We start from the raw sequence: 16,237 nt of genomic DNA on the forward strand, positions 1-16,237 counted from the left end.
GCTTTGTCATCACATATACTCAAGTCAGTGGAGTGAAAAGGCTATAAGTCGCCACACATCATGCCATCTTAGGTACAAGTCCCTAAGTACAGCTTCTTCAGTTACAGTTCTTAGAAAAATAGAGAGCCGAAATAGCAGATTTTAGGAATAAATTATAAAATTGAGAAAAAATATGTTCAGTATAGTGGTCTTCTATTTATCCCCTGCATGCCCCTCATGATTTTATAAACCTCTATAAGGTCACCCCTTACGCTCTTGGGAAAACAGACTCAGCCTATTTTTCTCTCCTCTCATTTGCTTCTTTTGCAAATTACTTTAAATCTGTGCCCTTTGGTTCTCAATTCTCCCATGAGTGGGAATGGCTTCTCCCTATCTACTCTTTCCAGATCCCACATGATTTCGAAAACTTCTATCAGATCTTCTCTTAATCTTTACTCTGTAAGGAAAACAGTTCCACATTCTTCAATCTACCCACAGTGCTGTTAGGAAAGAAGGTCAGGACTTTGAGCTGACAGCATTGCTGTAAGAAGCATGGAAACATGGGAAATAGGAGGAGGAGTAGGCCATTCAGCCCTTTGAACCTGTTCTGTCATTCAGAATGACCCATTCAGTCAACTTGTCCAAATCACAATGAAATACCTCATCACCGTTCACTGACCCACCAGCTTGTGTCATCTGCAAACTTGGAGACATTATATTTAGTTCACTAATCTAAACCTATAATATGTATTGTGAAAAGTTGGGGTTCAATCACTGTGGTACTCTGCTAATCCTTGCTTGCCACTCAGAAGAAGATCTGTTTATCCCTTCTCTTTGTTTCGAGTCTGCCATAATGGTATTATCTTCCATAGAATCCCTACAATGCAGAAAGGGGCAATTCAGCCCCTCAGGCCTGCACTGATCCCCTGGATAGCATTCACACAATCCCACCTCCTACCATATCCCCACATTTACCATGGCTAATCCAATTAGCCTGCACATCTTTGGACTGTAGGAGGAAATCAGAGCACCCAGAGGAAATCTACACAGACACAGGAGAATGTGCAAACTCTACACAGGCAATTATTCAAGGTTGGAATTGAACCCAGATTCCGAGAGCTGTAAGACAATAGTGCCTTCTGAGCCACAATGAGCCACTGACACTTAGCCACCACGCCATCCCAAATTCAGGATGGTGTGTGACTTGGAGGGGAAGTTGCAGGTGGAGGTTTTCCCATGTATCAGAGGCCCTTATCCTTCTAGGTCATAGAAGGCACAGCCTTGGAATGTGCTGAAGGAAGAACCAGTAAACTATTTGCAACTGATGTAACTGAAAGGATGAGAGCTTGAGGAACATCAAATCTGAGTGGCTGGGGTCATAAGGATTGCTACAATCAGGACATGTGGTTCCTGGTGGAAGAATTTCTGGAGACTCTGTAAACCATCAAGGCCCTCTTGTGGCACAGAGGTAGTGTTTCTATCCCTGGAACAACGATCTGGGTTCCCATCTGCTCCGGACGTGTGTAATAACACCTCTGAACAGGTTGGTTAGGATAAACAAATTAAATGAAAGAAAGCTTTCTATCTTGCAAGAAATTAGGAATGGCCAAAGGGCAAAAAACATTGCCTCCCAACAAACCACTAAAAGCTATCAGATAGACACAAGAAGTGGTTATTATCTAACATGTAAATTTAACGACAATGTGTGCCTGGTATTTTCCGACCTTTCATATGGGTTAGGGAATAAATTTCTACTCTTCTCTCACTTGCCGAGTTCGGGATGGGGACGTCTGGTGAACAGATTTCAGAAATAAGTTTTGCCACAACAGTAGGCATGAATTTTGACAGTAATAGGTTATCCAAAGCAAAAAAACTAACATTTCAAAAGATGATTAATAAATCTGATCATTAAAAAGGGCCAAGTTGCAGAATTAATAAAAATGTTTTCCCCTTTTCAGTAAAGGAAAAACATTAGATAGACAGATTAGATGCAATTGTGTCATTAAGCTATTTGACTGTGGGAGCACCACAGAATAAGGGCAAGGCATTTAGCTGCATCTGTCATTGGTTGTTAATCAGGACAGAATCTGCACCAGTTGACTTTCTTATACATCTCCCCACTTCCCCCACAGCTGAGGAGGTCAAATGCAGTTCTTCCATGCTCTGCTCCAGTTGAGGTGATCTGACTGAATATAAACCGAGGAGATTCAAGCTGTAAAATCCTTCATTAGCACTGCAAATCGTGCGTTTATCCATTAGGCCATCTGGGTAGCTCTGCCAAATGCTTTTAAGCCGATTGAGATGTTTTGCCAAGCAGTTCACCAGGCAGTTCTGCAATCAGACAGTTGTGACATTTGAAAAAAAAAGTAAGAAATTAAACAGTCTACGGTTTCTGTTAAGATGTCACTTTATGTTCTGAGACATCCATCTAATCCTCAACACAAGAGACCAGATGGGAGATGATGGGCATTACTCTGTTTGCAGTCAAAACACAATGGTGTTGCTGGAAGATTGAGGCAGTGTTGTTTCCTAGACTCTGCTGGGTTTAGTCATCAAGCAATAGTTTGACTGGAACAAATAGCTTATGGGATCTTGAGGGAAACCAGGATTAATGGAAGCGTCTCTCTCCAGAAATGAAAAATCCCATAACAACGGAGGGTGTTTTTAATAGTTTCTTTTGGACAATCCATTACATTTCTGTTCATATTTCTAATACCATAGAGTGTGGATGGTGAAAAAGAAATTCTAACCTTAGCAGGGAAAGCTGAGCGCTGGCAATATTGTGCATTAGCTTAAAACAATTCCCCAAGTCCCATTTTTCAAAATGTTATTGGATTTTTTTTTACCCAACTCTTGCTCATCACCGTCCATTCTAACCTTTAATATTCAATTTGTTATTCTTCATCTTCTTACTTTATTCTTCACGCCATCTCCACTGTCAGCTCCCTGAGCTGTCAAACACACTGATTGATTTTCAAGTGCAAACTGAATCATAAGGGAAGCACAAACACTTACCTTTCCACCCCTTCCCGCCTTCAAACTGGGATAAAAAACCATGTTTCTGAATGGTAAAGCAGAAGTGATGGGCTGAATGGCCAATTCCTGTTCCTTTGTTTTTTTTCCATTCCTTCATAGAATGTGGGCATTGCTAGCAAGGCTAGTATTTGTTGCCCATTCAAAACTGAGTGGTTTATTAGGCCATTTCAGAAGATAGTTTATTTTAATCTGTTTATGGGGTGTGGGCCTCACTGGGCCAGTATTCATTGCCCCATCCCCAGTTGGCCTTGAGAGGAGATGGTGACCTGCCTTCTTAAAATCCTGCAGTCTGTTTGGAGTAGGTACACCACAACACCGTTAGGAAGGGAGAGCCATAATTTTGACCGAACGATAGGGAAGGAACAGCCATCTAGTTCCAAGTCAGGATGGTGAATGGCTTGGAGGGAAAGTTGTACATGGTGGTGTTCCCACATATTTGTTGTCCTTGACTTTCCAAGTGGAAGTCGCTGTGGTTTTGTAAGGTGGTGTCTAAGACCTGTAAGTGAATGTCAATAGTGCATCTTATAGATGGCATGAAGATGTTGTTATTAAGCATTGGAGGTAGAGGGAGTGGATGCTTGACGATGTGATGCCTTTCAAATATTGTTCTGGACAGTGTCAAACTTCTTGATTTGTTATGGACCAGACTAAACCACCTAAAAATATATTATGGAGATAGCTTAAACCCTAACTTGTTCTTATTTTAAAGGAAAATGTAAGGCATTGCATTCCAGATACAATCCAATTGATCAAACTATTTGACTTTAAGCAAAACACACTTTATTTTTACACTTCAGTTAAAATACAGACAAAATAAGAATAAAATCAAATAATTAGTTTAATTGTAACTCTAGTGAAGTGCTTAACAAAATGATGTTTATTAAATACTACTAATTAACTGTTCTGATATAGTAACATCCCATAAACACACCCTTGGCAAGGGCAAATTCAGTAAAATAGATGAGTAAGAGCTTTCACATCCAGCTTCAAGACCCCAGCACCTGCAGAGAAATAAAACTGAAAATTCTGGTTCTGTTGGGATCTTGACCCCACATTCAGGCTGCTTCTATTATTCCAACTTTTAAAAAACTACAAGACTTCACAAGCTGTTTACTTTATCAGCTTTGAGGAGGCCTCTTGGCACCTCTGTAATAAACTTTCTTCATCAAGAAAAGGACAAAATACAACTCTGAAAGCCACAGTATCATCACAGACTGTTGTTGGAGCTGCACCCATCCAAACAACTGGCAATTATTCCATCACGTCCAGACTTGTGCCTTGTGGATGGTGGACAGGCTTTAGGGTGTCAGGAGGTGAGTTACTTGCTGCAAGATTTCTAGCCTCTGACAAGCTCTTGTAGCCACTAAATGTCAAGTCTAGTTCAGCAAAGAGTCAACCACATGGCTGTGGATTTTGGAGTCAAATGAAGGCCAAATAATGATGGCAGAACATGGTAAGGATATTAGTGAACTGGCTGAATTGTTGCAACAATTAGTGCCAGTTTCATAGTTTCACATTCCAGATTTAATAATTGAATTCAATTTCCACCAGCTACCATGATAGGATTTGAGCCATGCCTCCTGGGTACTTTCCTGCACTCCTGGGTTAGCCCAGTAACATTACCACTCCACCTTCCCTTAAATGTTCCTAATCAATTAAATAAATAGCAAAAAATTCCTTTCAGAACGGTAAGACGAGTAATATTTGTAAGTCAGGAGGCAAATAAAATGAACTGCCACATTCCCAGATTTGACCTCACAATGACGATTAGGAAGATGCATCTATAAAGACGCCAGGCTCTCAAAAGACCTGCCACTGCCTGATTGGTGAGTGATTCAGCAGACCATTCCCAGAAGTAACAGTGTGGTACTTTTTTACATTAATTTGTGGGAGGTAGGCACCACTGGCTGGCCAGCATTTATTGTTTGTCCCTAGTTGCCTTTGAGAAAATAGTGGCAAGCTATCTTCCTAAACCACTGTAATCCATGTCCTGTAGTCCCACAATGACCTCAGGAAGGGAACTCCAGGAATTTGACCCAGTGACAATGAAGGAGTGGTGATATATTTCTAAGTCAGGATGGAGAGTAGCTTGGAGGAGAATTTGCAGGTGGTGCTGCTCCCATGTATCTGTTGTCCTTGTCCTTTGAGATGGAAGTCATCACAGGTTTGGAAGATGCTGTCTGAGGAGTTTTGGTAAAGTTTTGCAGTGCATCTTGTAGATAGAACACGTTAGCGTCATTGGTGGAGGGAGTGGATGTTTGTGAATATAATGCCAGTCAAGTGGCCTGCTTCATCCTGGATGATGTCAAGCTTCTTGAGTGCTGTTGAAGGTGAACCCATCGAGGCCAGTGGGAAGTATACCTCCTGACTTGTGCTTTGTAGATGGTGGACAGGTTTTGGGGAGTCAGGAGGTGAGTTACTCATCACAGTGTTCCTAGCTTCTGACCTGCTTTTGCAGCCATCATGTTGATGTGGCAAGTCCAGTTGAGTTTCTGGTCAATGGTAACCCCCAGAGTATTGACAGTGTGGGATTCTGCGATGGTAACACCATTGAATGTCAAGAGTCGGTGGTTAGATTGTCTCTTATTGGCAAAAGTTATAGCCTGGCATTTGAGTGGCATGGATGTTTCAGACATCCCAGAAGCTCATTCAATTGGCAAGATTCCCAACTCCAAGGCAGTATAACACTTACAGCACCTAACCAATCAAAGAGGAGCTGTTTGGCCCTCCATACCTGTACTGATCCATGAAATTTCCTACACATTTAGAATCTCAATGGCAAAAATCTGATGTGAAAGGATACATTACCTGAAAATATTTCTAAAATATTATTCAGTAATAGCAGTATTGTGGGTACACTAAACATGTATTTGTTTTATTTCTTTCCTCCCTTGGCAGATGGACTGTCGAATGTGGAAGGGAGTCACAATGACTGCTTGCAAGCCAGTGAGACCTGCATCAATGACCCCAAGTGTAGCCCCAAGTACAGGACATTTCGCCAATGCATGACGGGCAGCAGCGCTGCTCCACTGGGGCCTGGAGCCAAGAACCAGTGCATTAGTGCGGTCATGTCACTCCTGTCCAGCCCGCTGCACAACTGCAAGTGCAAACGAGGTATGAAGAAGGAGAAAAACTGTCTTGGGATCTATTGGAGCCTGCATCAGAGCATGGCACAAGGTAAGTCCTTCCGACTTTTCTCTCCGGGCTGTGTATAGTGACTCAATTGCTGGCCAGAACAAAAATGGATAGGTTATTCTTGCGTCAGTCACACAATGCTATGAGAGACAGGGATTGACTTCACTCATATCTTGAACCATCCTTCACTCACTGAGTTTTGCCGAAGAAGTCAATCCGTATTTTGTCTGGAGTATGGTAGTTTCAATCATGTTTGTTGTTTGTGAGGGTTCGTCTTACATATTGCCATTTTTTTTATTGACTCGGTTAAAGGTGGATAAATCCCCAGGACCTGATCAGGTGTACACAAGAACTCTGTGGGAAGCTAGAGAAGTGATTGCTGGGCCTCTTGCCGAGATATTTGTATCATCGATAGTCACAGGTGAGGTGCCGGAAGACTAGAGGTTGGCAAACGTGGTGCCACTGTTTAAGAAGGGCAGTAAAGACAAGCCAGGGAAATATAGACCGGTAAGCCTGATGTCGGTGGTGGGCAAATTGTTGGAGGGAATCTTGAGGGACAGGATGTGCATGTATTTGGAAAGGCAAGGACTGATTCGGGATAGTCAACATGGCTTTGTGCATGGGAAATCATGTCTCACAAACTTGATTGAGTCTTTTGAAGAAGTAACAAAGAAGATTGATGAGGGCAGAGCAGTAGATGTGATCTATATGGACTTCAGTAAGACATTCGACAAGGTTCCCCATGGGACACTGATTAGCAAGGTTAGATCTCACGGAATACAGGGAGAACTAGCCATTTGGATACAGAACTGGCTCAAAGGTAGAAGACAGAGGGTGGTGGTGGAAGGTTGTTTTTCAGACTGGAGGCCTGTGACCAGTGGAGTGCCACAAGGATCGGTGCTGGGCCCTCTACTTTTTGTCATTTACATAAATGATTTGGATGCGAGCATAAGAGGTACAGTTAATAAGTTTGCAGATGACACCAAAATTGGAGGTATAGTGGACAGCGAAGAGGGTTACCTCAGATTACAACAGGATCTGGACAAGATGGGCCAATGGGCTGAGAAGTGGCAGATGGAGTTTAATTCAGATAAATGCGAGGTGCTGCATTTTGGGAAAGCAAATCTGAGCAGGACTTGTACCCTTAATGGTAAGGTCCTAGGGAGTGTTGCTGAACAAAGAGACCTTAGAGTGCAGGTTCATAGCTCCTTGAAAGTGGAGTCTCAGGTAGATAGGATAGTGAAGAAGGCGTTTGGTATGCTTTCCTTTATTGGTCAGAGTATTGAGTACAGGTCATGTTGCGGCTGTACAGGACATTGGTTAGGCCACTGTTGGAATATTGCATGCAGTTCTGGTCTCCTTCCTATCAGAAAGATGTTGTGAAACTTGAAAGGGTTCAGAAAAGATATGCAAGGATGTTGCCAGGGTTGGAGGATCTGAGCTACAGGGAGAGGCTGAACAGGCTGGGGCTGTTTTCCCTGGAGCGTCGGAGGCTGAGGGTGACCTTATAGAGTTTTACAAAATTATGAGGGGCATGGATAAGATAAATAGGCAAAGTCTTTTCTCTGGGGTCAGGGAGTCCAGAACTAGAGGGCATAGGTTTAGGGTGAGTGGGGAAAGATATAAAAGAGACCTAAGAGGCAACGTTTTCACACAGAGGGTGGTACATGTATGGAATGAGCTGCTAGAGGAAGTGGTGGAGGTTGGTACAATTGCAACATTTAAGAGGCATTTGGATGGGTATATGAATAGGAAGGGTTTGGAGGGATATGGGTTGGGTGCTGGCAGGTGGGACTAGTTTGGGTTGGGATATCTGGTCGGCATGGACGGGTTGGACCGAAGGTTCTGTTTCCATGCTGTACATCTCTATGACTCTATGACTCATGGGATGTGGGTGTCACTGGCTGGGATTGCCCTTGAGAAGGTGGTGGTGAGCTGCCTTCTTGAATCATTGCAGTTCATGTGGTGTAGGCAGACCCACAATGCCCTTAGGGAGTGAATTCCAGGATTTTGACCCAATGACACATAAGAAATAATGATACATTTCCAAGTTCCTAGGATGGTGAGTGGCTTGGAGGGGGAATTGAGGGTGGTGGTATTCCACATATCTGCTGCTCTTGAACTTCAGACAGAAGTGGTCATGGGTTTTAACGGTACTGTCCAAGAAAACTTGGCAAATTTCTGCAGTTTGTAGATAGTATACACTGCAGTTACTGAGCGTAAGTGGTGGAGGGACTGGATGTTTGAGGATGTGATGCCTTGGAGGTGTCAAACTTCTTGAGTATTGTTGGAGCTGCACCCAGTTATGACCAGTTGAAAAGTAAGCCATTCTGCACTACCTGGCCCATCCTACACACCAGAAATAATAAAGATGCACTCTGACTAGTTGCCATCGCAAAGTCCTCCTCACTAACATCCAGGGGACCTTGTGCACAAAATTGGGAAACTAGTCAAGCAATAGTTTGACTTAATCATACTCACCAAATCACACCTCACAATATCCCAGATTCATCTATCACCATTCCTGAGAGTGCCCTGTAGTAGGTTTACAGCTGAGGGGGCATGGTCTTTGCTCCTTGGAGCTGACAGTATGAAGCAAAGCCCTGACTCCTGGTAAAGGACGTCTTGGCTAAAGTTAGATCCCAGTAATGACTATGATAAAATGAAAACAGAAACTGTTGAAAAAAAAAACACTCAGCAGACACAGCAGTGTTTTGGAGTACTGTGTACAGTCCTGGTCACCATGCTATAGGAAAAAATTATTAAATTGGAGAGGGTGCAAAAGGGAATTAGCGGGACTAGAGGATTTGAGTTATAAAGAGAGGCTGGATAAGTTCCTAGACCATAGCAGATTGAGGGGTGACCTTATTGCGGTTGATAAAATCAGGAGGGGCTTAGATTAGGTTACTGAAGAACAAAGAGAACAAAAAACTTTACAGCCCAGGAACAGGCCCTTCGGCCCTCCAAGCCTGAGTCGATCAAAATGTACTGTCTAAACCTGTCGGTCAATTCCTAAGCATCTGGATCCCTCTGCTCTCCACCTATTCATACATCTGTCCAGATGCATCTTAAGTGAATCTACCATGCCTGCCTCTACCACCTCTGTTGGCAACACGTTCCAAACGCCCACCACCCTCCAGTCTGAAAAGCAACCCTCCACCACTCTCTGTCTCCTGTCATTAAGCCAATAATGTATCCAATTGACAAGCTTGCCCTGTATCCTATGTGACCTAACTTTACCATTTAGTCTCCCTTGTGGAACCTTGTAAGTTTATGCTTGAAATATCGACTCTCCTGCTCTTTGGATGCTGCCTGACCTGCTGTGCTTTGCCAGTGCCACTTTCTCACTCTGATCTCTGGCATCTGCAGTCCTCACTTTCTCCTGGTGCACCTCTGTCCAGAGTGCTGTATCATGCTTTTTTTTGTGGGTTTGATTTATTATTATAACTGTTCATTGCTCTAAGATAGATGTACGTTGAATCTGGAAGGATAAAATAGCTTTTATAGGGGACAGGAAAAGAACAGTAAATGCTGTTTACTTGGACTTTAGTAAAGCCTTTTACAAGGTTTCAAAAGGGAGACTAAGTGGTAAAGTTAGGTCACATGGGATTCAGGGCGAGCTTGCCAATTGAATACATAATTGGCTTAAGGGAAGGAGGCAGAGAGTAATGGTGGAGGGTTGCTTTTCGGATTGGAGGCCTGTGACCAGCGGTGTTCCACTGGGATCAGTTCTGGGTCCTCTTTTGTTTGTCACTTATATAAATGATTTGGATGAGAATATAGAAGGCATGGTTAGTAAGTTTGCAGATGGTGGTATAGTAGACAGTGAAAAAGGTTTTCCAAGATTACAAAAGGATCTTGATCAAATGGGTCAATGGGCTAAAGAATGGCAGACGGATTTCAATCTAAATGATTTTAGTATAGAAAACAGGGGTAGGGCTCATACAATTAATGGTAGGGCCTTAGGTAGTATTGTAGAACAGAGAGGTAAAAACAATGACTGCAGATGCTGGTAACCAGATTCTGGATTAGTGATGCTGGAAGAGCACAGCAGTTCAGGCAGCATCCAAATAGCTTCGAAATCGACGTTTCGGGCCAAACCAAGCAGGTTTCATTGCTTCATACTGTCAAGATATAAACAGGTTAGTTGGATTGGCCATGCCACTATGCCCATATGTGTAGACTGGGTGGATTAGCCTTGGAAAATGCAAGGTCATGGGATAGGGTCTGGGTCTGGGTGGGATGCTCTTCAGACAAGCAGTGTGGACCAGATAGACTGGATGGCCTACTTCCACACTGGAGGGATTCTATGATTCTATGACCCATTTGATTTGTTGCATATTGTGGACGATATGTGTTCAATTCCTGAACTGGCTAAGGTTATCATGAAGGATTCCTCTCCTTAGCCTGTCCCCTCATCTGTGACCCTCAGGTTAAACCACCACCAGTCATCTCTCTCTCTCTCTCTTTAATGAGAGAATAACCCCATGGCCTGTAAGGATTATGGTGACTTTACCCATATTGTAAATGGAATGGCCAAAAAAGCATTCTCCGCGAGATTGTTTTTTCAATAAATATTGGGGAAATATTTCAGAAAACAAAAGTCTCGTCTTTCCTTCCTTCCCCCTTCAGAGCAACTACAAAAAGCAGAACTATTTGATTCACTTCCACAACTGGAGCTTATTAATTTTAATATGGCATCACAGATGATATTAATCATTAATTTGACTGTCCACTTTGAGTAAAACACATCAGCCAGAGACAAATCCCCCTGACAGCCGGTGAGTGAACTCAGGAAAAAGAAATGCTCTAATTAAGCAACATTTATTGATGAGATGATTGGGGTTGGGAGAGGCAGAGGTGAGGAGGGGGAGGTGGATGGTGGGGTGAGTTCTGGAGGCCGCAGGAGAGGTGAGTTTGATGTTGCTTGTTTTACTCTTTCTTGACGAAAGCCAGAAGGAAACATCTGGGAAATCTGTCAAAAGAGGGGGAGAAAATGGCCCTTAAGGAAACTTTCAACCTCTATCATTCGTCATTCTAGAGCGAAACAAAAGCATTAAATACAAAGAATGGATGGTACTCAAGGGGATGCAACACAACTCTTAGAACATATTATGCTGTTGTTGTTGGCTATCCAACTCTCCAAGTTTTTAAAGAACATAATTTAAGGAGCTGAGCTTCATTTGCAAATGTTTTTGATTTTTTGTTGTTTGTCAGGAGGCCTAACAGGTACTGGTGGCCTCAGGTGGCCTCATCCTGTTGCTTAGACACAGGGCTGCACATGTCTAACTAGGCCATCTGACTAATTAGTTACCATGAGGAGCGGTGACACTGGGTGTGTTTCCGATGCTTCTCCCCATGATTAATGACTTGGTGTAACTCAGACTGTCCCAGTTCTAACTCAGACACTATCTGGCAATCCCCTGCCAGAATATCTTGCACAGCCCAGCAGTGTAACAAAGTGAATTTGTTTTAATTTTTAAGAAAATTCACTGAAGTTGACCCAGTGTCAATGCTTTGTTTGCAATGGCCACCTGTGATCAATTCCAGAAGAATTTACTCTGTTTTTCATCTTTCTAACGATGAGTACTATCTAATATGAATGAAAGCAAAATTAGAGATTGCTGGAAAAGCTCATCAGGTCGACAGCATCTGTGGAGAGAAATCTAAGTTAATGTTTCTGGTTGAGTGACCTTTCCTCAGAATTGGTAGAATCGAGGAAAATGTTAGTTTATATGCAGAAGATAGTGTGGGAGAGGGGGTAAGGAGTAAGTGATAGGTGGGGATAGAGCAAAAGAGAGAGAACAGTTGGACAGACAACAGAGTGGATGACAATCTGGCTAGGAGAGTAAATAGCTGTTAATGGAGACTATTAGTGGCTAACAGTCTAACATCTATTATGATGTGGAAAGAGAGTGGATAAGTCAAAACTCTTGGCTGGAGGTAGTTGGTAGCAGATTAGCAACAGTTCGAGTTACCATTAGAGTACTGGATGCCAAGTATCGCTCATTCCTAATTTTTCACTGTCCCTTCCTGAGATCATCCACTATAAGAGGTCTTACAAAAAGTCAGATCACTAGAGAATGACAGCTCCGTACCTGGGCAGAAACCTGGGCTTTTTTCATGAGCTTAAAAATGTGTTGCTGGAAAAGCGCAGCAGGTCAGGCAGCATCAAAGGAGAAGGAGAATCGACGTTTCGGGCATAAGCCCTTCTTCAGGAATGTTTCCAGCTGACAATGTTCTATACTGAACAAGCATTTACACAAAGAACAAATAAAACTATACATGTATAATATATATATAAACACAAGTCAATTTGAAAAAATCTGTCTCTCCCTGAGACATAAAAACAAGTTACCTCATTGATATTTTTCTCAGCCAACCCTAAGTAAAGTTAGGATTTTTCCAGTCCTCTTAATTTGCACAGCTTAAGACTAGTTCTGTTTCCCTGAAGGCTGCAAGAAACAAAACCGTCCTTTTTCTCTGGAAAGAATCTTTTCTGTTGCACTCGTTCTGTTAGTGACTTCTGGCCTCACCTTTTCTAAGTTGCAAAAGCTCAAGTGGACAACAAGCAACAGTTAGTCCCACCAAGATAGTTGAAAGTGATTTCAAGTAAGTCGCATGATTTCTTGGAAAGAATGTCTTTCGGTTCAAAATGATTTTCTGACCTTTTCTTTAAAAGTAAATCAAAACTTTAGAGCTCTGAAAACCCCAAAAGCCATTTGCCTCTATTTTAAGACCCAAGTTCCCAAATAATAAGAATACACTATATCACACAGTTTAATGTTCTCGGCAATTGGTGTTCCGCGATTCTCAATCTCCACAAAGACTGTGGCTTGTAAATTGCACGTTTCTCTGTCAAAGTGGCTATTTCTAGCCAAGGAATGACATTAGTGATCATTTGGATATGTCACGATGTAACTGTGGAGAATCAGGCTTCCAAGAAGTTACTTTATTCCCTTGAAATGTTGAGAATAATTGTATGCACCTAACCTACCTATTAATACTGGCAGAGTCATTAGCTTGATGGGACAGAAGGAGATCATTTGACCCATGATGCTAACCCCATCTGCTGGAGCTGGCAGAAACAAATAGCACAGGAGCTCAACAGTAGTTGAGCCTAATGTACCTGCGCTGGCTTTTTCAGAGAGCTATTCAATTAGTTTCACTTTCCATTCAGTCAAGGGCTGTTACTCTCATCTCATCTTTAGAGATCAACTCTTTGCCCATATTTGAACCAATGAGCTCAGGAGCTAAATGGCCCTAGCGGAACCCAAACGTTGCATTATTGCTAAGCAGATGCTGCTTGATAGCACTGTTGATGTCCTACTTTGCCAATGAGTTGTTTAATTGACCACCATCATTCACAATTGGATGTGGCAGGACTGAAGATCTAATCTCATCAATTGGTTACGGGATTGCTTAGCTCTGTCTATCCCTTGCTGCTTATGCTGTTTGGCACACAAGTAGTCCTTTTTGTAGCTTCACCATATTGTCATCTCAATTTTAGGTATGCCTGGTGCTGCTCCTGGCATGTCCTCCTGCACTCTCCATTGAAGCAGGGTTCCTTCCCAGGCTTAATGGTAATAGCCGAGTGGGGGATAAGCTGGGGAATGAGGGTACACATTGTGTTTAAGTATAATTCTTTTTCTCCTGATTGAACCCAGTGACTCCTGGATGTCCAGACTTGAGTTGCTAGAGCTGTTGAAAATCTATCCTGTTTAGCATGGTAATAGTGCTTTACAACACAATGGAGGGTATTTCTGAAGGGGAAGATGGAACTCTGTCTGCGTGAACATTCTACTTTATCACTTTCAAATGCTATAGGACACTAAACTACCTTTTCTTTCCCCGCTTTCCATCCTCCTTTTTGGTAAAGCCAAATGCAAAGTATTGACTTCATATTTCAGCCATATCTTCTGCATCCATCTGTAAGTTACCTTTATTGTCTCTAAGTAGCCCTAGTCTCCTCTGGCCTCCCTTTTACCAATTATATGTCTATATGAGACTTAGAAATTCCCTTGCATGTTGTCTGCTAGTCTCATTTCATACTCTCTCTTTGTTTTTCTTATTTGTTTCTTCACCACCCTCTGAACAATGTATACTCAGCTTGGTTCTTAATAGTAATTTCTCTCTGATGTATGTCATCAGTATGCTTCTTTTTTATCATAATTTCTACTTCTTTTGTCATGAAAGGAGCTCTGGATTTATACCTAGACTGTGCCCAAACCATTGTTCAGCTACAGTTTTGCAAGCAAACCTTTAGCTCCATTTTATTGAACCCAGATCTCTTTTTCTTATTCATTTGTGGGATATGGGCATTATTGGCTGACCAACATTTATTGCCTGACCCGAGTTACCCTTGAGAAGGTGATGGTGGGCTAAACCACTGCAATCCACCTGTTTTTTACCCAGAATGGCATTAGGAAGAGAATTCCAGGACTTTGACCTAGTGACAGTGAAGGAATGTCAATATATTTCCAAGTTAGGATGGTAAGTGGCTTGGAGGGGAACTTATAAATGGTGGTATTCCCATGTATCTGCTGTCCTTGTCCTTCTAAATGGAAGCAATTGTTCATTTGTAAAGTGCTGTCTGTGGATCTTTGGTGAATTTCTGCAGGTCATCTTGTAGGTTATACACGCTGCGGCTACTGAGCATCGGTGGTGGAGGGAGTGAATGCTTGTGCATGTCAAGTCACCTAAGTGATCTGCTTTGTCTTGGATGGTTTCAAGCTTCTTAAGTGTTGTTGAAGCTAGACTCATCCAAGCAAGTGGGGAGTATTCCATCACACTCTTGATTTGTGTCTTGTCGATGGTGAACAGGCTTTAGGGAGTCAGGAGGTGATTTACTTGCCACAGTATTTCTAGCCTCTGATCTGCACTTGTAGCCATTGTGTTTATGTGGTGAGTCCAGGTAAGTTTCTGGTCAATAATAATCCCAGGATACTGATAGTGGGGGATTCAGTGATGGTAACACCATTGAATGACAAGGCGTGATGTTTAGATTGTCTCTTATTGGTGATGGTCATAGCCTGGAATTTGTATGGCATAAATGTTACTAGCTATTTGTCAGCCCAAGCCTGGACATTGTTCAGATCTTGGATGGCTTCAATATCTGAGGAGTTGTGAATGGGGCTGAACATTGTGCAATCATTGGTGAACATCCCCACCTCTGACCTTATGATGGAGGGAAGGTCATTGATGAAGCAACTAAAGATCATTGGGCATAGGACACTACTCTGAGTAACACCTGCAGAGATGTTCTGGAGCTGAGATGACTGACCTCCAGCAACCATGGCTGTCTTCCTATGTGTCAGGTACAACTCAACCACCAGAGAGTTTGCTCCCTGATACCCATTGATTCCAGTTTTGCTAGGGCTCCCTAATACCACACAGTTGAATGCAGTCTTCAAGGGCTATCACTCTCACGTCACCTCTGGAATTCAGCTCTTTTGTCCATGTTTGAACCAAGGCTATAATAAGGTTAAGAGTTGAGTGGCCCCGGCGGAACCCAAACTAGGAATCACTGAGCAGGTTATTGCCAAGTGGGTGCTGCTTGATCGCACTATTGATGATACCTTCCATCACTTCACTGATGATCAGGAGTAGACCAATGGGGCTGTAATTGGCCAGATTGGGATTTATCCTGCTTTTTTTTATATATATACAAGAATTATCAGGGTAATTTTCCACATTGTTGGGTAGAGGCCAGTGTTGTAACTGTACTGGAACAGCTTGGCTTGGGGAGCAGTAAGTTCAGGAGCACAAGCCTTCACTACTATTGCCAGAATGTTGTCAGGGTCCATAGCCTTTGCAGTTTCCAATGCTTCCAACCATTTCTTAATGTCATGTAGCGTGAATCGAATTGGCTGAAGACTGGTGTCTGTGAACCTGGGGAGCATTGGAGGATGCAGAGGTGGATCATCCACTCAGCATTTATGGCTGAAGATTGCTGTAAATACTTCAGCCTTACCTTTTGCTCTGGTGGGCTGGGCTCATCCATCATTGAGGATGAGGACATTTGTGGAGCCTCATCCTCCAGTGAGTTATTTAATTGTCCACCACCGTTTACGACTGGATGTGGCAG

At 42.7% G+C, this 16,237-nt stretch overlaps 1 protein-coding gene across 4 annotated transcripts in view; it reads left to right on the top strand.

Moving 5' to 3' along the window:
* Positions 1 to 16,237, top strand: part of gfra4a (GDNF family receptor alpha 4a) — a 167,333-nt gene that overhangs the window by 85,156 nt on the left and 65,940 nt on the right. For all 4 annotated transcript variants that reach the window (XM_072577178.1, XM_072577168.1, XM_072577189.1 and 1 more), the window contains one exon: positions 5,914 to 6,192. In XM_072577178.1, the coding sequence (XP_072433279.1) occupies positions 5,914 to 6,192 (279 nt within the window). The remainder of the gene's footprint in view (positions 1 to 5,913; positions 6,193 to 16,237) is intronic.

Source organism: Chiloscyllium punctatum, chromosome 1 (genome assembly GCF_047496795.1).
Source record: "Chiloscyllium punctatum isolate Juve2018m chromosome 1, sChiPun1.3, whole genome shotgun sequence".
NCBI classification, from domain to species: Eukaryota; Metazoa; Chordata; class Chondrichthyes; order Orectolobiformes; family Hemiscylliidae; genus Chiloscyllium; species Chiloscyllium punctatum.